The 20,263-nt window shown below is 38.2% G+C and overlaps 2 protein-coding genes across 2 annotated transcripts; one reads left to right on the plus strand and one right to left on the minus strand.

Annotated features, from left to right (window-relative positions):
• Positions 1-804: 804 nt before the first annotated feature.
• Positions 805-7,324, plus strand: ublcp1 (ubiquitin-like domain containing CTD phosphatase 1). The gene is made up of 11 exons (XM_041800597.1): positions 805-934; positions 1,237-1,515; positions 1,760-1,851; positions 1,997-2,082; positions 2,197-2,312; positions 3,615-3,713; positions 4,021-4,058; positions 4,261-4,359; positions 4,491-4,607; positions 4,708-4,835; positions 4,993-7,324. Exons 2-11 carry the CDS (start codon positions 1,362-1,364, stop codon positions 5,018-5,020), a joined length of 957 nt encoding a protein of 318 aa, XP_041656531.1. The 5' UTR covers positions 805-934; positions 1,237-1,361; the 3' UTR covers positions 5,021-7,324.
• A 967-nt stretch (positions 7,325-8,291) lies between these two features.
• Positions 8,292-15,685, minus strand: il12bb (interleukin 12B, b). Its single transcript, XM_041801902.1, has 9 exons — positions 15,605-15,685; positions 13,619-13,712; positions 13,375-13,476; positions 13,034-13,216; positions 9,985-10,090; positions 9,732-9,901; positions 8,726-8,886; positions 8,500-8,618; positions 8,292-8,407 (listed from the first exon to the last, which is right to left on the minus strand). Exons 2-9 carry the CDS (start codon positions 13,710-13,712, stop codon positions 8,380-8,382), a joined length of 963 nt encoding a protein of 320 aa, XP_041657836.1. The 5' UTR covers positions 15,605-15,685; the 3' UTR covers positions 8,292-8,379.
• Positions 15,686-20,263: the final 4,578 nt, after the last annotated feature.

Here is a 20,263-nt window from a genome sequence, read left to right on the forward strand (position 1 = left end):
ACAACAACAGCAAAAAAAAAAATAATAATAATAATAATAATAAAATAAAAATAAAAATAAACAACGAATAATGCTCCCAATAAGGCCTGGATATACAGCAAATATTTGAGCCTGTAAACCCTTTGACCAGGTTAATAGAACAGGAGGGTGGAAGTGTTGCTAGGTATGTTAAAGACAAGATAAAGCGCTACATGGTGACGCTCTTAATCACAGACGGATGTGTCAGCGTCAACATTGCTCACAATACAGACTGTATGAATCACATGTCGACAATGAAACGCAGTAAACGCAGCCATACTCAAGTAAATCCAAACGAAGGATGAACGAGAAGTTAATAAGTGGTGGCATAACAATAATACACGTTCTAAAAATATATGATGTACTTAAGTATTTAAAACACACACTAAAAAATCACGAAACATTTTTTCGATGGGATAAAATGCTCAGAAAAAATTTCCACTCTTTATAGATAATTGAAAAATAACAACAACAAAATAAAATTACTTTAAGAAAAACAACCTATCATCTACAGTCTTACGGTCTAGTTATTATGTGACCTAGCAGTTATAATTTCTGAAGTGCAAAAATATGTTAAAATGCATTAACTAAGCAGTGTTACGTGTTTATTTCGGAACAGCTGGAGATAGATATTTATTTGCTTCTAGTAGCGATTTGCCTTGTTTATTTTTTGTGACATTTCGATGCAAAGGCATTTAAGGATAAAACAACTTGCAGCTATATCATTCTTTTGATTATGTCACTATGGTAACAAAGCTTTTATATCTACGTCATGTCCGGCCGGATTTGGGACGCCAGGAAGAAGAAAGTGTGTGCCTCGCGCTGAATGAAGCTTAACGGCAAACTTCATTCATTCAAACTTCAACCGAATTTGACAGTATTTGCCAACTATCACATGTTATTTTTGCTCTTCCAGGTAATGTTACTCATCCCGTGTAGCTTAGTCAGCTAATGTGAGCGAGTTGACCAGTTGCCTAGCATGTTTACATTGTTGCTAGCTAATGTTAGCTGTCTCATGCTAAAAATATCAACATCAGGGACAGTCACTGTCACCTGTGATTAGGTGGCATTTGCCTATTGTGTATTTGATTATCTAGATAAAACGAACCATGCGTAACTGTTGTGACGACAAGTTTTGCTTACATTGTTTTGCTGAAGCAATAGTCGAAGACATCCTGACACCTCCCCTTGTTTTGTTTCCATCTCTCTTTTTTCAAGGTGTACGTGTGCATGTATGTCACTTAAGCTTGGCAGTTACATTTTGAGAGTGTGTGCACTTGTCTGTGCACGTGCAGCTTCTATTAAGTGTGTGTGCGTATGTATGTGAGGAGCCCGTGTGAGCCATGTCAGTATCAGTAATCATAAAATGGGGAGGTCAGGAGTACAACATCAGTTCTTTGTCTGAGGAGGACACAGTGTTGGACCTGAAACAGTCCATTAAGACTCTGACTGGGGTGTTGCCAGAGAGACAGAAACTGCTGGGACTTAAGGTGAAAGGTGAGAGGCCATATCTTTTGGCGCTAATGTAAATAAGGAAATGTGATGTTGAAACCAGATGGAAGATATCTTGACTTGATTGGTCTTTGTAGGTTTTGTTTTGGGGTATTTTTGTGAGCAATGTTTGAAATTTCTTTTACTGTAAATATCTGATATTTAGTGTGTAAATATGGTGATTAATCAGCTTGTTTGTTAGCTTCTGTATTTTCCTATTTTGATTTTAATCTTTCATTCTTTCCTCTAGGCAAACCTGCAGAGGATGAGGTGAAGCTAGGCTCTCTGAAGCTGAAGCCAAACACTAAGATCATGATGATGGGTACCAGAGAGGAAAGCCTGGTAGGTGTCAGGGTGAATTTAAACAAAAACAAGACACAGGACACTGACTTGAGTAATACTGTTTTTATTACCACACAGTGGTGCATCAATATATCACATTTGCTTTCTGGCATACTCTGTCTTTTAATGTTTTTTCCTTGTGAAGGAGGATGTCTTAGCTCCTCCTCCAGAGAACGATGATGTGGTTAATGATTTCGACATTGAGGAGGAGGTCATTGAAGTGGAGAACAGGTTTGTGTTGATAATTTTTTATTGTTTTGGCTATATAAAAGCTAGCTAAGATTTATAAGTGGACACACTGTATATGTGTATATCTAGAACACAAATATTGTTCTATGTCCTCAGAGAGGAGAACCTTGCTAAAATTGCTCGTAGAGTGAAAGACTATAAGGTGGAGGAGCTGAACCCTCCCAGAGAAGGCAAGAGGCTTTTGGTACTAGATGTGGACTACACATTGTTTGGTGAGTTAGAATGACACAGATATTCGATTGATTGATTTATTGATTGATTGATTGAAATGTTAATTTTTAACTTGTGAAAAAAGAAGGAAAAAAGAAAGTTATCATACAAAGCCATAGAGACATATACAAATAAATAAATGAAGTGATGCAAATGAAACGATTACACTTAATGAAATATGTAGATTACATTTTGGAAAGGAATGGGAAGAAGTATGCACGTATTTAATCTCACCCCTTTTTCAAAATGAAGAACAAATCATTTTTATGCTAACATTGAAATAAATCCATATAACAATTCTTAACATTTTTTCAGCACATTTTACTACATATTCATCCAGTTTGTACTGCAACAATATATAAATTACTCACAATATACACCTCAATCAAAAGATGCTATTATATTTAAGCACCTTATAAAATATATTTTTTTGGATAGTCTTTTGTTTTGTAACAATGGGGCTGAACAATTTGCAAAGATAATCTTATTGCGATTTTTTTTCCAATTTGCAATTATAATTTGATTATTTTAGGTTATTCATCTTATGTATAACTCAACAAACACAAGCAAAATAATCAGTCTATCTTACAATCAACATAATATTAGAAATAAATAAACTCAAATGGTATCAGATTTGAATTATTTGGACTCATATTGCAAAGTTGATATTATTGCTATTTTGAACTGGACTAAAATTTCTCTATTAACCTTTTTTTGAATAAGAAAATCATATAAGGACAAGAAAAGTAGTAATTTTGTAACCTACCTTAAAAATAAGACACTCAAATGTTTGCATAATGTGTAGAGCGTAACATCTCTGCTGCAAAGAAATTGCATTAAACTGTTATTTTTACACATTTCAGGGTTACAGAAATGTTGCACTGCCTGTGCTTTAAAAAAAGCAGAGGGCTAAATTGTGATTTACTCTATTTTTTTTATTAACTGCTCAGCCCTACTTAAGACAGAGAGCAAAGAAGGGGGCACTGTCTAAAATGTAATGTTACCAAGGTAATTGTGCAAGTTGGACAGTGTGCGGGGGTTTCTCTGCAACTTCTGTTGATTAAAAATAATAAATTGCCCTATAATAGTTGCCTGGCTTTTATGTGTAGTTTCTGTGGTATCAAAATTTGTACCAAAGTTTAAATTTAGCCTATTTTGTCAATTCTAGTCTTCACATATTTTGTTCAAATGTAGTCTGGGAGAGCTTCAGGGTTGACACTTCTGAATTAACATAAAGCTCTGACATCAGGTATTAGTTGATAGGATAGGACGTAAAGCATTCACTGTCTGATTTGTGTGTTTAGATCACAAGTCGTGCGCAGAAACGGGTCAGGAGCTGATGAGACCATACCTACATGAGTTTCTTACATCAGCCTATGAAGACTATGACATTGTCATCTGGTGTATGTATTCTATCTTCACTTCTTCTCTTGTTATTAAATCTCTCCTGAACTTAAATGCATTGTTTCATATAAATGAGCTGGCGAATGTTATTTATAAAAATATGTGTCTTCATTCAATTGTCTCAGTACTCAATTGTGATAATAACTGTGCAGCATATTATTAAATGGATAGATTACGGTGTGTCTCAATGACTTGCGGTCTATAATGTAATGTTTTTGTCTGTTGTAAATATATTTTAAGCATTTGATTTTTTATTTCACTGTTTTCTTGTAAAAGTTTAATCTCACATGTACTCTCTCTTCTTAGCTGCTACAAGTATGAAGTGGATCGATGCTAAAATGAAAGTAAGTATCCTACGTGATGTTTTTTTGTGTTCTTTTTCAGAAGAATATTTTTATCACCCATCATCAGTCGACTGAAAAATTACTGTACTCTACCTCTTTATGCCAAAAGAGGGCACTGTTGAACAATTTAACTGGCAATATGTGGGTTCTGTCAGGTAACAGAGGTTAACACTGGCGTGTGTGTGTATGTTTGTGTGTTGAGGAGCTGGGAGTGACAGACAATCCTCACTACAAGATCACCTTCATGTTGGACAGTGCAGCAATGATCACAGTACACACTCCAAAGAGAGGAGTAGTGGAGGTTGGTACGCAGACAGCTGATCCTACTTTTAGAATACTGTCCTGTTCTGTTAGATTAGATTGCTGATATTATCAGTTATTTTGCTTTATGAAAAGGTAATCTATTGTGTTTTATGGCATGCGCATATCCAGGTGAAGCCCCTGGGTGTGATATGGGGGAAGTATGGAGAATTTTACAACAGGAAGAACACCATAATGTTTGACGACATCGGACGAAACTTCCTCATGAACCCACAGAACGGACTAAAGGTAGGCAGTCAGCAGCAGTGTCGTCATAACATGACCTATCCCTCATTATTGTAGCATTTTGCACACATTTGAAGACAACTTGCGTGGCTTTTTGTGTCAGATCCGACCCTTCATGAAGGCCCACATGAACAGGGAGAAGGACAGAGAGCTGTACAAACTGGCTCAGTACCTCAAAGAAATCGCCAAGCTTGAAGATTTCAGTGGTCTCAACCACAAACACTGGGAGAGGTATGCACACACGAAACAGTCGTATTATAGTAGCCACATAACACACTCCAAAACCTGTGAAAAGTACTTTCAGGAGAAATAGAAATCAACATCATTTACAAAATACTTTTAAGAATTAAACATTTAGATGTGTTTTTATGTGAATTTGGTTGTGCAGGTACCTATCTAAGAGGCAGCACCACTGAAGACAGACTACACCCTCTGCAAAAACTTGAAGACTCCTTCTCCCCAGTGTTGAGCCCTTTCAAACATCCACACAAACTATTTGCTACTACAAGCCCCTCATTTCAACCTTTATGACAGATCCCATGCTAACCAGCTCTTCAAAGCTCAGGACTGAGATGGGCTTCCCAATTTCTGTGTTTGCATGTTATTTGTCTTTCCTAGGCCATGTACATTTTGTACAAAATATTGTTTGCATTTTTAAAATAATGGCTGTTATTATCGGTTTCTGTGGTACTTGTTAAATCCACCCGTGTGAGTTAAACACTTTAAAGGTTTGAGGCCCCATGTCTTGAGCCTTTGAGACTCACAATCAACAACAAACTGACTTCAGTTAGGTTAAATTCACAGTTTAAAAATCATATCTTAACAGCTTTTAAACATACTTGGTCTTCCACATACAGTACTGTGCAGAACTTTTAGGCATGTTTGGGTCAAAAATTGAGGCTGAAGTAAGGTGTAGATTTGGCAAGTAAGCCTGCCTGAGGGCACTTTTGGGTGGGAAGGAGGATTGATTCAACCCTGGTCGTGCTCTGGATGTCTTTGCATATTACCAGGGGCATGGCATAGTAATTTGTTGAAAAAATAACAAAGTCCACACCTTTGGGGCAGAGTATAAGCCTGCCACACACATAAAGATTTTTAGATCTGTTCACTGACTACCACAGTCTAGGCCTGGTCTTATCTCTCAAAACTCCAAATCTCGCGCGGTCACACATGACTTTAAGGTGAAGAAGTTACTGTGATTAGAAGTTAGCTACATGCTAAGTCCATTACGGTTTTCATTTTGGTCCAGCTCCCTCCTTTGACGGTTAGTTTATGGTATGTTTTTTAGTACACATGGTTAAACACTTGCTTAGTTGACACAAACTAACAACTGGCACAATTATCGTGTAGTGTGTAGCCTGCTTAAAGGATGGACGTGGTGAGTAAGCATGGCCTAGGGTACCATCTGAGTGAGTAGTAGGGTTGCCACAAGCCCCTGTTTGTACTGTGGATATCCACAGTGGATATCTGTGGATCTCTCTCTGGGCGCATTTCCAGGGGTGAAAAGGCCTGGACAATAGAGATGCCATCAAGCTTGACCTTGGCTGCTGAGCGACATGTGTGTCGACATGTATCTAGCTTGATTTTTGCAGCTGACCCCTCCAGCCCCTAGGCTGTGGCACATCAGGCCCTGTGGTTAGCACCCTACATACCTAAAACTTCTGTACATGACTGTAGGTTAAAGATTTTTCTTCATGGTGAATTGTAGTTTGTGTGATGTTGCTTGTCTCTCAGTTAAGAGATGGCGTACTCTGCTGTGAGTATCGAGTGTTAATGCTCTGCAATGCAAGCTAAAACAAAATTCTGTAAACAAAGTTCTCCTAACAAGAAAAGTTTACCTTTTGTGTATTTTCAAGAGATTGAGATGGACCAAGAACAAAGAGTGATGACGCTATTGAACATTTGTAATTGTTTACCTTAGTTCATGTGGTGAGTTTAGTACATGCAACATTGAAGGAAATCAAGTGAAAATTACGGCATTGTGTTCAGAACACTAAAATATCAAAAATGAATCCAAGTCATTTGGCAACAATCTGCTGCATGCAGCTACCACAGTCTGAAATGTAATATATGCAATAATCCTCAAACCACTGTGACACTAAAAGAGGCTAAGATTGAGATTTGTTACAGTTATCATCACCTGTTATAACTTGATATCTCGCTGCTTGAGGATTGGAGAAATCCTACATGTTTTCTTTACACAAATATACTGTAGGTGCTTAAGTAGAGGGTGAGCTTTTAATGAGGGGATGGGAAGAGTGTTTTTGTGTTTGTTTTTGTTTTCTTGTTACATGCCAGCTCTGTTGCATTGCTAAACACACACTCTTTGTTACAGTTGGTGTTTTTTTAGACCATTTATTAAACTGTTTTTGTTTCTAGGGATAGTACTTTAAAAAGTGAGGAATGATGCAAGAAACTGACTGCACAAGATGTGGAGATTCCTGTTGTTTTTGTTAGCTTTTCTTGAATGAGATTAATGTTTTTGCACTTGATGTCAGTGTTTATTTTAAGTTATGGATAAAGAAGTGGAAGGGCTGTGGGAGTGTATGGAGCACCTGAAGCTCTTGGAAACATCAGGGATGGGATTTTCAGATTTCATCAGGATTACAGTTCTCTTTGAGATTTAAATCCTTAAATTTCTTGGAATGATCTCCTGTGATCGGCCTTTTTAGTGTTTCCCTCATCACATCTCTATCATCCTGGCTGTAAATATGACAATAAAACCTTTTTTGTACCTAGATTGTCTCTGTTGTTTATTACACTTTAAAGCTTCCCTGTGAAGAGTTTTGCTGGTTGTGGCTAGGGGTGGACTGATTATCGGCCTGGCAGATTATTAATGCCAATATTTTGCATTTAGCTGATTATCAGTAGAAAGCATTTTATTTACTGATAATCGTCCAAATCAATAATTCAAATGTGCAACTTTGGCTCCACTGCAAGGTCCATCTTCCACTCTGGTTTTGTTTTTACTCTCTATAGCCTCAGCTAATGTCCTGCCCACAACACAATCTGACTGGTCTGATGTCACACAGCAACCAGCCAATCAACACTGAGGTTTGAGTGACACACGGAGTGTGCAGCATCGTTTCCTGTTTTCTGCTGCTACTGTGTTACTCTGTGCTGTTCCTCCTGTTGACAGAGTTAATGCTAAATTGTTTATTTCTCTTAAAGGTCACATCTGCAGAATGCTCTTTTTCAGGCTTTTCTAACAAAGACGTGCCTCTGGCCTGTCCACAATGCCCCCAAGAATCAGAACCCCTACCCTCCCAGCTCTTTCTCCACCTTTCAGAAAATGTGTGCCGAAACAAGCCATTCTCAGATTTTCCCTTCATGATGTCATGTGGCATTTAGCATTGCCCCCAGGTTTGGTTGGCCCTCCTCATTTGGAAGAAAGTTCTGATCAGGAGAGCCACATCTAACACCAACAGAACGCTCCCAGTGGGAGCTTTAAGTCATATACTATGAAAGCTGAAGCTATAGCATATTTTCAATAAATTAGTGCAGTCACTGCTGTAACTGGAAAACATTTGCCATGATATGCATGAAAAAATACAGTATACATTTTTTATGAGTCATTGATTTTAATTTTATTATGAACAACTTCTTAATAAATACAATCAAATTCCAATTGCATAAAATAAGTGAATGATCAATAAATACTGTACATGTACAGACTCATTGCTAAAGCCCAGCTTTGCTTTAAAAATCTTAAAAACTAAAAAAAAAAAAGAAATACTTCTTCTCATTTCTTCATGGCCACAGTCCGTGACAGGATCTAGCATTTCACATCGTTTCGATTCACCCTGAAGACAGAGAGGTTAGAAAGACACAGTAGTGGTCAGAGAAATGTATGGATGAATCATGAATACTCAAGTGGTTTTAGTATTAAACTTACATGCAATTACTCCAGTGGCTGAATGGCCCTCTGGTGAATTTGTCCTGAGCCCGCACACAGAAAACAAACCTTCTTGTTTTGACATTGACCTCGTACTGAGTCTGCTCAGTGGTGTTGTACTACATGAGAGAAGAGGCTTCATATCAGACTCAGTGTACTTGGTTAAATGCAGCTTCAGACATAACTTTGAACTATTCTTTAGTAAATAATGCATGTATTGACTTACCTCTATGTGATCCTCACTGCTGCAGTCATTTCCACTGTGGACCACCTTCACCTCAAACTGCAGGCGGAAATATGTGCAGGGCTTTTCCCAGGACTCAGGGTAACCCCAGCTGAACACTCTTCTGTCACTGGTCTGTAAGTTTGGGAGCATTGCTGGCCTCACTAAAAAAAGTGAGGAAACAGCGGGTATTGATTTAAATATTTGCTTCACAAATGGGCCAAAAAGTAGAAGCTAAATTTTCAAGAGGAGCAACTCTTTAAAGTTTTCTGACAACTTTTGTCAAAGTACCCCATTTAAAAATTACTGAACAATGGAAAAACAAATCAGACAACAATGAAAGTATAGATGCTGTAAGCAGGCATATATCCTTACATTCAATTGACTCCATCATTATCTCAGGATACTAAAGCTTATTTTCTCATTTTAATGGATTAATTTATGTCATTATTTCAATATCAAATCTGGTTCCCCTTGAAGAGATCATTTTCTGATGATCTAGAGCGGTGGTTCCCAACCTTTTTTATGTTTTTTTTTTTTTTTTGGAGATCCCCCTACTTGTATCTAGAAAAAGCTGAGCCTCCCCAAGACCCACATAAAATGTGGAATGTCAAAAATCATAATTGATCTGAATTTTTTCATTTACAAAACCCTAAGAAGGTAGGTTCACACACATCTATTAAAGTCCTTTCAATATAGTATTAAAAAGGTGTGTTATCACAATTTCAGTTAATTTATGCAAATCCATTTTTGACTACTTCAGAGCAGACATGCCCCAGGTTGGGAACCATAATGCAGAACAAACATTAGCTTGATCACTATAATAGTCCTGGTTGTGACCATGTAACCAATGCCCATACTAAGAGGTTAAATCTATTTCTATGTATATGAGATAATTTTGACAAAGTCTCACAAGAACAAAAGGAAATAACTCATCATGTAGCATAAAAAATGCATGACTGCTTAGGGCTGCCATAAATAGCTCTGACACAAGCATTTAAACACTCACCAATATCTCTGAGGTAGAAGGTCTTACTGTAAGCCTCCAGGAGAGAGTAGCTGCGTATGTAAACAGTGATGGAGATGCTGTGCTGCTCCTCGTTGTGTTGGCAGTCTGTGTCCTGACAGCGGACCCCTGAACCATCAGCATCCAGTACACAGGGAATCTTTTTCAGATCACTGAGAAGAGGAAGACAATGATAAATACAAATATATCTAAAACAGGATTTTGAGGGGTGATTTTTGTGTTATTCTGTCCTCACCGCTCAGCCTTCACCAGCAGCACAGCAGCGTTGGGTCTGTCCTCCGTTCTTGTCCAGGTGCAGTGGAATGAGCCTCTGTAGTTTGGAGCTGTACAGTGGATGTGACCTGGAGGGACACAAACAGAGTCGGTGTAATCCTCTGTTGAAACTGTATGGTTTACATACAACACTCACACAAGCCACGAGCATTTTTATGTGTGTCAGGGGATTCCTTTTGAAGGTCCTGGCATTTGAAGCTCCTGCGGGGACTCTGTGTTTGTGGGGATTTTTGCGCCCCCAGTGGACAAAACAGTGTCTCTTATTTCTTTGGTGATTTTGTCTTTTAAATGGGCTTATAGAGTTTGTTTTTCATGGGTGTTCTTTGGATGTTATTTCTGGGCTTTTTGTGCCTTTATTATAGAGTGGGACAGTAGAAAGAGAGGGAAACAGAGATAAAAGGGCAAGGAATGGCATGCAGGAAAGGAGTCCCAGATTAGACTTGACCCAAGCTGCCCACAAGGAGCATGACCTACCCATCTGGCCACAAGTGGTTTCAACAACAAAAACAATACTTCTATTTAAAATGTACATTAAAATTGTTTAGCTAATCACTTCAACACAGTCTGGCTACAGACTGCAGATCTCAGACACCCCCTCTTGCATACCACTACTGTGAGACTCCACATTTGTCAGGACTGAAATACACACTAAACGTTTCCCAGAAAGACTGGTTTAAACTTACAGTTAGTGTTAGGGTAAGGTTTAGGATATCAAAAGCTGAAAGTCAAAAAGTTCCCCTGCAAAACATGATTACAGACAAGCTCGAATCTGAAGAAGAGCATATTGACTCCATATAGCACTTGATTATTAATAAATGCCTGATGTGGAAGCTCCTTGGTGTGCAGACTTTTTCTCTTTGCCTTCTACTTTGTTTTGGATCCAACACTCTGTCCCCAGTCACAGTGCTGTTTGGTACATGTCTTCCCCCACTCTCCCCATATTTTCTGTCTCTTTTCAGCTGTCCTATCTAAATAAGCTAACCAAACTAGCTCTAGCCTTAGTAGTAGTAGTAGTATTAGTATTAGTAATGTAGGTACACCTCATACAGTTTTGCAAGTCTCATAAACCCATATTCTATGCACATGAAAAAGCTACGTAGCTAATGTAGCTAAAGCTAAAGCTAAAGCCAACAAAGCTATATTATCCTATGCTACATTTGTTAAGGACAGCTTTGCTATTTAAGCTACAAAGCTACATTACCTTTGTGACTATATTTGCTAAAAGCTCATGTTGATACAGCTCATGTTGCTGAAGCTCATGTTGCTAAAGCTAATGTAGTTACATTGGCTTATGAAGTGCTGTTAACAAGGTAGCTAGCATAGCTACATTAGCTTTAGCTAAAGCAAACGAAGTGAACCACTGTTTGCATAACTACTTCGGAAACAGGTCTGTAAATTTTTTTATCCTGATTAAACCTCTGACCTTTTCCTGTTTTATCTATAAAATGTTACGTAGTCTTGTTTACAGTGTGGTTATTATTATTTTCATCTTTTAAACAGGTAGTGCATTTTACTGGCAAATTACATCACTCCCATTCTGACGGATGCAACTTCACACATTGTGGTCTGCTAGAGAGGGCTTCTGAGATCTGCAGTCTGTAGCCAGACCCCTTTCAATCATTTTGTCTGACACCAGTCCTTTGGTACTGGCACTCACACATAAAAATACTTCACTGAAGTGTCAGAAAGCAGAACTTTCATTCAACAAGCACCTTTAGCTCTGCTTAATGTAAAATATCCTTCACTGTCTCTGACTGCTTTACTGTATCTCAAATACAGTAAGAAAGCTCACTGTGGTAAAATTCCTCACCTCATATGCACATGTACACTAATTGATTAATTTATTAACTGTAACTTAATGAATGCAGTAAAATGCCTTACCCAATATGCAAATTTGCACTTATTAATCTGTTCACCGTCCTAATTACTTATTTAATCTATTTACCGTACTGAAATGCTGTAGTAATTAATCAGTCTACTCTAACTCAAACACTGTAAGAATGCTCTCTGTGGTAAAATGCCTCACCTCATATGCACATTTGCACTATTCAACTATCTTAAATGATCCTATCTTACTCATGTAATCTGCACACATCTTTATGTATTTTTCACTTCTGATCATGTCTAGTCTGCATTCTTGCACTCTGCACATCCTGCAACCATACTAGCAACACACACATTCTTATATATAAAAGGAAAAAACCTAGCAAGAGCTTGTATATATTTTAAGTTTTTTGTTTTTAAATATTTATCATTCAATTCCTGTGCATTGAGAGCAAAGCTAATCGGAGTCAAATTCCTTCTTGCGCAAGCAAATGAGGCCAATAAAGCTAAATCTGATTCTGAAAGGATTGATTTTGTCACTGTGATCCCATATGTTTCATAAAGAGACTTAAGTGTTAATTTGAGACTATTTCATAACCAGATTAAAACTCGTCACAGGAGCTTCTGAGATGGAAAGATGAGGGGAAAATGATATTTTTTATGCAGCCGTCTTGACTTTTTTTTTTAGCATTTATTTAATCAATGTGGACACTAAATATTGTCAAATGGCACAAAAGTTTAGAAAGGATGTGACTTTTTTAGATATGTTAACAATAGAAAGATGACCTGATTAAATCAAATAATATCCAAGAATTAAATAGACACACTTTGTTTTTAGTTCTCTTTTGCTTTTCCTTTCTGACACTTGTTGTGTTGTCCTTTTCTTTCTACCTCTCCACATTGTCACTCTTTCTCTTTCTTCTACCTCTTCGTAACTATTGCTGATCCTTTGATATAATTTTATAGTCCATGAGCCCAGTCATTCATGATTTCTTTTGAATGTTTTCTGCTTTCTTGTCACTTCCTCATAACTCATATCATCCTCTCTGGTGATCTTTCTTATCCAAGCTTTTACTTTCATCCATCCTGAGTCTCTTCACACCAGGTCTGACAACACCACTCATCTTTTTCTTTGTTTGTCTTTTAACTTGTTGTGTACCTTGACTTTCTTTCCCTGTATCTATTACCTTCTTTGGGGGATTTTTCCTTCAGAATGACAGTCCTGTTGTCCGGATCTGATCGTACCAGGATTACAGTGTGGTTGAGGTATTGTCCATCAGTGCTCTGGTGACAGGTGTAGTTTCCTCCATCCATCTCCCTCACCAGGACTCTGATGTGGTTCCCCTGCAGAGCTGGTTCAAGCTCCATACCTGAGACATATTATGTTCAGTGTGACACTAGCTTCAACAGTGAAAACTCAGAGAAATGTCTACATCTGAGTTTTTATTACAGGGAGCGTAATGCATGGGCATTGTTAAGAGAACTAGTAGCGAAAGAAGAATTATCAGTCATAATAAAACCACATTACCATCTTTTTTCCAGATCACAGGCTGATTCTGATGAGCTCCTCCACATGTCAGGTTAACATACACCCTGCTGCCTTTACCATAGGGCACCCTCAACACCAGAACTATAGACAAAAACACACAGAGGTTAAACATATACATATGTACAAAAAGTGAGGATAAATGACAAGGAAATGAGAATTTGGTCTAAAATGCTCTATAACCCATATAGGAAGCCACTCCACACACCTTTGTGTGCCTACTAACCATTATCCATGAGAGGTTCAATGTCTGGCTGGTTGCTGTGAGTGTTGGCGCAGCATGAAGCAGCACACAGGAGCAGGAGGAACAACAAATGCATCTGAAATAAAGAATTATAAGTCCATTTATTACTGCCGGTGGTTATCATATCCTAAAAGGCTGAGGCTCAGTGACACACCTGGTCAGTAACACAATTAGAATTTATTTTGAGGAACTACAAGGACCTTTAAAGGGGACATATTATGCAAAAATCACTTTTTGGGGGGCTTTTCTAACAAAAACATGTGCCCCTGGTATGTCAACAATCCCCTCAAATACCAGAAACCCCCCCCCCCCAACTTTCAGAAAATGTGTGCTCTAACAAGCCGTTCTCAGATTTTCCCCTCATGATGTCATATAGGGAGGAAGCACCCGCCCCCAGGTTTGGTTGGCCCTCCCTGCTTGGAAGAAAGTTCCACCCTCATCTCCTGATCTTCCTCTCAGCTGCCAGCTGAGATGCTGGATCGCTCAGTGGGTTACCCTGCTGACTTTTGTCTGGGGGATTGATGGTTTGAATCCCAGTCAGGTCCTAAACTTTGGATAAAAGTGTCTGTAACATTGTAACATCAGGAGCGCCACATCCATTTCCTGAGAGGGGTGTGGTCAGGGGAGGAGTCAGACTGCTAATTACCATTTAAAGCCACAGACACAGAAACGGCTTGTTCTGAGAAGGGCTAGAACAGAGGGGTTTTTAGACATGCAAAAATCCAATATTGGAGTGTTTTTTTGAGCAACAAACTTCACAGGCATGTTTTGGGGACCTCTGAGAACAATATAAACCTGTCTTAAAAGGGTAAAATATGTCCCCTTTAATCTTAAATTGTAGCAATCAAATGGCATCAATCACACACTATCACTTCCTCACAGTTTGTATACCTCTCATCTCTGTTTTATATATATTTACCTATTTTATCTTTTAGTTGTGCAATGCCTGAATTAAGATCAAGGAGATCTGTTTCAGGAAAAGGGTTTACATTTGAAAAAGGCAATATACTTAAGGCAAAACATACATAAAAAAATATTTGTTGCTTTGATAAGAGTGATTATTATTCACGTGAAAAATAAAATCTGGTTATCACAGCTCAGTATAATGGACCATGAATTTGCTGACCTCCATGGGCCCCCCATTTGGCTAAGCCCAATCAAAGATGCTATATACAATGCTTAACAAATTTATTAGACCACCTGTCATGTTTGTCCCAAAGACCATCCAGCATCATGAAGTGCTTTAATGCAGACTCTTTCATTTTCATTTGAACCATTTTGAACAGGAATGAGGAATTTCAAACTGGATTCACCCAAATTTGAGCCGGCTCACTGGGCTTCTCTGAGAAGTCACAAATGAATCAAGCATAACATTCAACCACTAAAACTCAGTTTTCTGTTCAGGAATGAAAGTAAATAACTATAATGTGACATATTAATCAAGAAATACTGATGCGCTTTACTATTTTTTCAGTTTTTTGTAAATCAGTAAATTTGAAAATTCAATCAATTTTCAATTTTTGAAAAAAAAAAAAATCCAGTACCAATGCTGTTAATTTAGGGCAGCTGTGGCATAAACTTTACTTTGGTTAGGGTTAGGGTGGTCTCAAAAATTTGTTAAGCACTGTAGGTTAAAAAAGCAAGTGAGCAAATGAGGTTCTGAAAAAGAAAATGATTTTTGAAGAGTAAAATTTGACATAAAATTATAGTTAACTTATTCATAATGTTTCTGTGAGAAAGATTCTCATTACAGAGAAAATAATCAAAACCAGCTGTGATACAGTTGTTACTTAATTTATGGATCCATGTCCACTTTTACTTTGCTTTACTTTTACTTGCAACTAAATTCTTTCTAATAAAGGAATCTGTCATTATCAAGGAGTTTTAAGTGTAATGTGTTAAAATAACATCCATGCATCTGAGTTTTTAAGGTAAAAGCTTTTGAATAATGAATGTAGTAGATCTTACCTTGAAACCCAGTCTTGATCTTCAGTTAAAACAATGAGTGGAAGAGTAAAGTCAAAGAAGAATGACCGCCTGAGGTGGTTTTCAGTTTGTCTGCATGAACTCAGCGAGCGTCTCTGTATTTATGTCTGCCTGAAGCAGGAGGGTGAAAACCCAACAAGAAGAGGAACTACATCATGCTATCTGTGTGTGGGTGTGTGTGTGCTAGAGTGAGTGTGTTGTTACCTGCGAGTAAAGGCTGGTGATGTAAGATTGATAATTCAGGCTATCATCTGGACACTTTAATTATTCATGTTTTAAATCTACTGATAAATGCTACTTCTCCATCCTATTCCCACAGTTTTCATCAGATCCCCTTTGTGTCACTTTATTTTCACTGTCACAAGGATGATGACGACAGTCGAGAACAATAACACGGTTTATAATCAGTCATTTCCATTGTGAAACTGTGTGAATACTCGTGCAGCCACACAGACCAACATGGAGGAAGTCAGGACTACACGAGAGTCAGAAACCTTTGGGAAAAGGGAACCAGCACCACCACCATGTGAAAAAATGAACAGGTACTTTGGAAAATTACCCCAAGTTCTCTGGAATGAGAACAAGAAATCACTGGTAAAAAAGGCATGTGTTTAAGTGGAAAAGGGAATAAAAAGAAGCCTCTGAAAATTATCATCTAGGTAGTGTCTTTAAGAATATTCTCATTCTGCTTTATTTTGAGAGTCAGTCATTTATCTCTGCTGTTGTAGCAGCATACAGTTAAAGCATCAACACCATAAAATAGTAGTTTCAAAGTCAATCGAACAGTATGATGACTGTTAACAGGGAGAAAGGTTTCTACCTCATTACCACTGAGCTGAATGTCTGCTTACAGCACAGCTTTATCCACAGACCACATCTCTAGAGAAGTGCACACAACTTTACAAGAAGAGTTCTCACAGCAGCTTCAGCCTTCAGCTGTCTAAAACAAAGGCAGAGGAAAAGAGACAGAAGCAGACAGTGATGGATAGAGCTATGAAGAGATTGAGACTGATTGAGCAAAAACCCTGCTGGATAAGTTGCTACTGGGAGGTAGTCAGTATTTAGTAGATTCACCTTTGCTTGCAATCACAGCCCTGAGTCTGTGTGGATAGGTCTCAATCAGGCTTGAACACCTGGGCACTGTAATTTTACTCCATTCCTCTTTGCAAAACTGCTCAAGCTCTGTCAGGTTCAACAAGGATCAGACATGAACAACTCTTTTCAAGTACAGCCACAAATTCTCTTTTGGATTGAGATCTGGGCATTGACTCGGCCACTTCAGAGCATTCACCATGTTGTCTTTAAACCATTTCTGTGTAGCTTTTGCTGTATGCTTTGGGTCATTGTCTTGCTGGGAAATAAACCTTCTCCCAAGCCGTAGTTCTCTGGCAGACTGAATAAAATTGTCCCCCTGGATTTTCCTATTTTGGCAAGCCTTTCAGGGCCAGCTGCAAAGAAGCATCCCCACAGCATGATGCTGCCACCTTCATGCTTCACAGTGGGGATGGTGTGTTTGTGGTGATGTGCGGTGTTTGGTGTCCTCAGAGCATAAAGTCTTGTCTGATAGCCAAAAAGCACCATTTTGCTCTCTTCAGACCAAAGAATTGTCTTTCACTTGACCATAGAGTCTCCCACATGCCTTTTGGTGAACTGTAGACGAGATTTAATGAGTTTCCTCAACAGTGACTTTCTCTCCAATAAAGCTTCGACTGGCAAAGAATGCAGGCAACAGATGTTGTACGTAGAGTCTCTCCCATCTCAGCTGATGAAGATCATAACTCCTTCAGAGCTGGCTATCATAGGTGTCTTGGTGGCCTCTCTCACTGGTCTTCTTGCACAGTCACTCATTTTTTTTAGGACGGCCTGATCTATGCAGATCTACACATGTGCCATATTCCTTCCATTTCATGATGATGGATTTAACTGAACTCTGGGAGATCTTCAGTACCTCAAAGATTTTTTGTATCTATCCTCTGACATATACTTTTTAATGACCTTTTCTCTGAGTTGCTTCTAGTGTTCTTTTGTCTCCATGGTGTAATGGTAGTCAGGAATACTGATTCACCAGTGAATGGACCTTCCAGACACAGGTGGGGTTTTTTTGTCAAAAAAGGCCAAAATTTTATTGACCATGATTGATCTATAAAATCAATGAAAGGCTAAAATATCCAAGGAGCCATCATTAAACACCATCAATTTTTGAACAGCAGTGAGTTGTTTTCTTTTCAAAAACAACAAAAGTTGTGTACTGACATGTTTACAGTCACCATGGTTCGTGTTATGCAGTTCTATATGGCGTTTAGTCCTTTGGTATGGGCAGAGCTTGGTAGTGGCTATCACATGTATTGTTGCTCTGATTGGCCAGTAAAGATGTGACAGAGAGAACGTTCATCAAATCACCCTCCAAGTTTTTTTTTAAAGGCTCTGCCCTTTCCCAAACGCTGTATATGAAAGGTTTTCCAGTTGGATATGTGAAACACATTCATCTGGCATGTCAGGTTAGGTCATGATGCCAGTCCTGAAATTAATACCCAGCGCTAGCACTGAATATATAATTAATCTTCTTTTCTTTTTTTTTTTTAAATTTAAAGCAGCACTACATCCACTTTAAAACAAATGATCTGCTCCATCTGAAAGTCCTGTTTACAACACATATGGCTCTAATCATCTTCAGACACCATCACTCCTATAAAGTTTGGTAGTTTTGTGAAGTTTGCCCTTGTTTTGTGTCTGAATGTGGAGATGATTGATCAGTGTGTCCGTCTTTGCTACACAGAGCATGGTTCTCATTCCGACCAAAGGCAGATCTAGTGGTAGCCGAGGGCTGACCAGAGCCCTCCTGGAATGTGATTGACCACCCCAAAATCATAACAATGACTGCTTATTTGTCCTGTTAGCCATTAATGGGAAGCTATGATGCAGGCAATTTCTTTTTCTCCAAGCACATTCAGTTACTAAGCAAATCTTAACCAACAATACATTTGTTTAAATAATTATAATACTCTAAAGGTGAGGCATGTCAAAGTGGCCCTATCTTGAAATGATCTGTCTCGTCTGACGATCCTGTTTTGATTTGTTTGTCACAAAGAGGCATCACAATTGTTGTCTGTTAATTTCATTACTGGATACAAACTCTTCACAGGAGCTTTAAGGAAAAACAGAATTTCAGTTGAATATGTTTTGGGAACACAATAAAAAAGAATGAGAAACAAATATGCCAGTCACACTTTGGGGAAGTTACCCTTACATACTGATTTATGGAGGAGTTTCCATTGTTCACTCATCTCCCACTAACATTAAACAATGCTCTTATCAATCTCTCTCTTATAATAAGTGGAACAGCATTTCCTTTCAGAGACCCTCATTACAGTCAGAGCTTTTGAAAATTCAGCATCGCCATGCAGATATGTAAAAGGCAATGGATGACTGTCATAAAGTTAGTCTTCCTAATGGTTTCAAAGAAAGTGTCAAATCAGGAAGGTGGTGCTGTTTTACTTTAAAACCACAGTGGAAACCACAATAATACTCATAACCTATATTACAATGATTCTGTCAGTCATACTGAAACGTTTTACATTTGTTTCTTTTGAAATGGCAGAGTATTTTAAGAATAAAATCTCACAGCACCTCTCCAAAGGTATGAGCACACAGGTATTTCCTCCAAAATTCCTGACCAATTTCAGATTGCAGGGTATTTGAGAGGACTGATGATTTAATGCTAAATGACCATTTCTTGTATCACTTCCTCTAAGCCTGCCACACATGTACAGCCTGACCCGAAAGAGCCGTCTTCCTCTGCTCTGTAACTCGAAAGCACTTCCACACACCTTTGTGTGACTAACTGGCAAAAAGACGCAGGTGGCACACAGGTTTCTTCCTCATTCCATTACAAGGCGAGTGACATTTGATCATTCATACTCACACTGGGAATGCCAGTTGGCAGCATTTCTGTCAGATGACACTGACTTAATTTGATTTTTGTCCCTAGAGGGCTGCTCTTCATCGATGTGTTTTTTTTTAGGAATTTTCTTGTTCTGCCTGGCTGGAATAATGAATACAAGAAAGAAAATGAAATGAGGGAAGAAGGAAGCTGTTCTGTCAAATGTGACTAAAGGCATAAAAAGTGGCCTACACTGAAATTGGCCGTGAGCATGGGCAGAGCCATGGGGTGGCTTATGGGGCTTTAGCCCCCAATGTTTTCTTAAAAGCCCCGAATCTTTCAGGTTAGTTGTATGTTGCTTATGTGTGTTGTGTTAGATAAATGCAAAATGAAATAAACAAAAAAAAATAAAAAAAAAAACAATTGGGTCTTGCTGATCACAGCATGGAAATGTCATTTTAAAGTGTTTCAAAATCAGATTCTTTTTTTTTTTTACTTTTGAGATCGTACGTATGGAGGAGAATTTTGACTTTCTCTTAGAATTAAAAAAAATGCATGCCCATTTTTTTAATGGCCCTAATACTCTTTCGTATCTATACATTCACTGCAGTGTAAAAGTGCTTTTAACATTGTTTTAAAAATACAATTTTTAGCATGCTGGTGAATAAATTAATATCTCCAACCCCAATTGTTCCTTTTTATGTGCTTTGTTTGAAAATGCAACACTTCAATTGTAAACCTTTTCACCAAATTCCTACCCT

This window comes from Cheilinus undulatus, linkage group 12 (genome assembly GCF_018320785.1).
Source record: "Cheilinus undulatus linkage group 12, ASM1832078v1, whole genome shotgun sequence".
Taxonomy (NCBI): domain Eukaryota; kingdom Metazoa; phylum Chordata; class Actinopteri; order Labriformes; family Labridae; genus Cheilinus; species Cheilinus undulatus.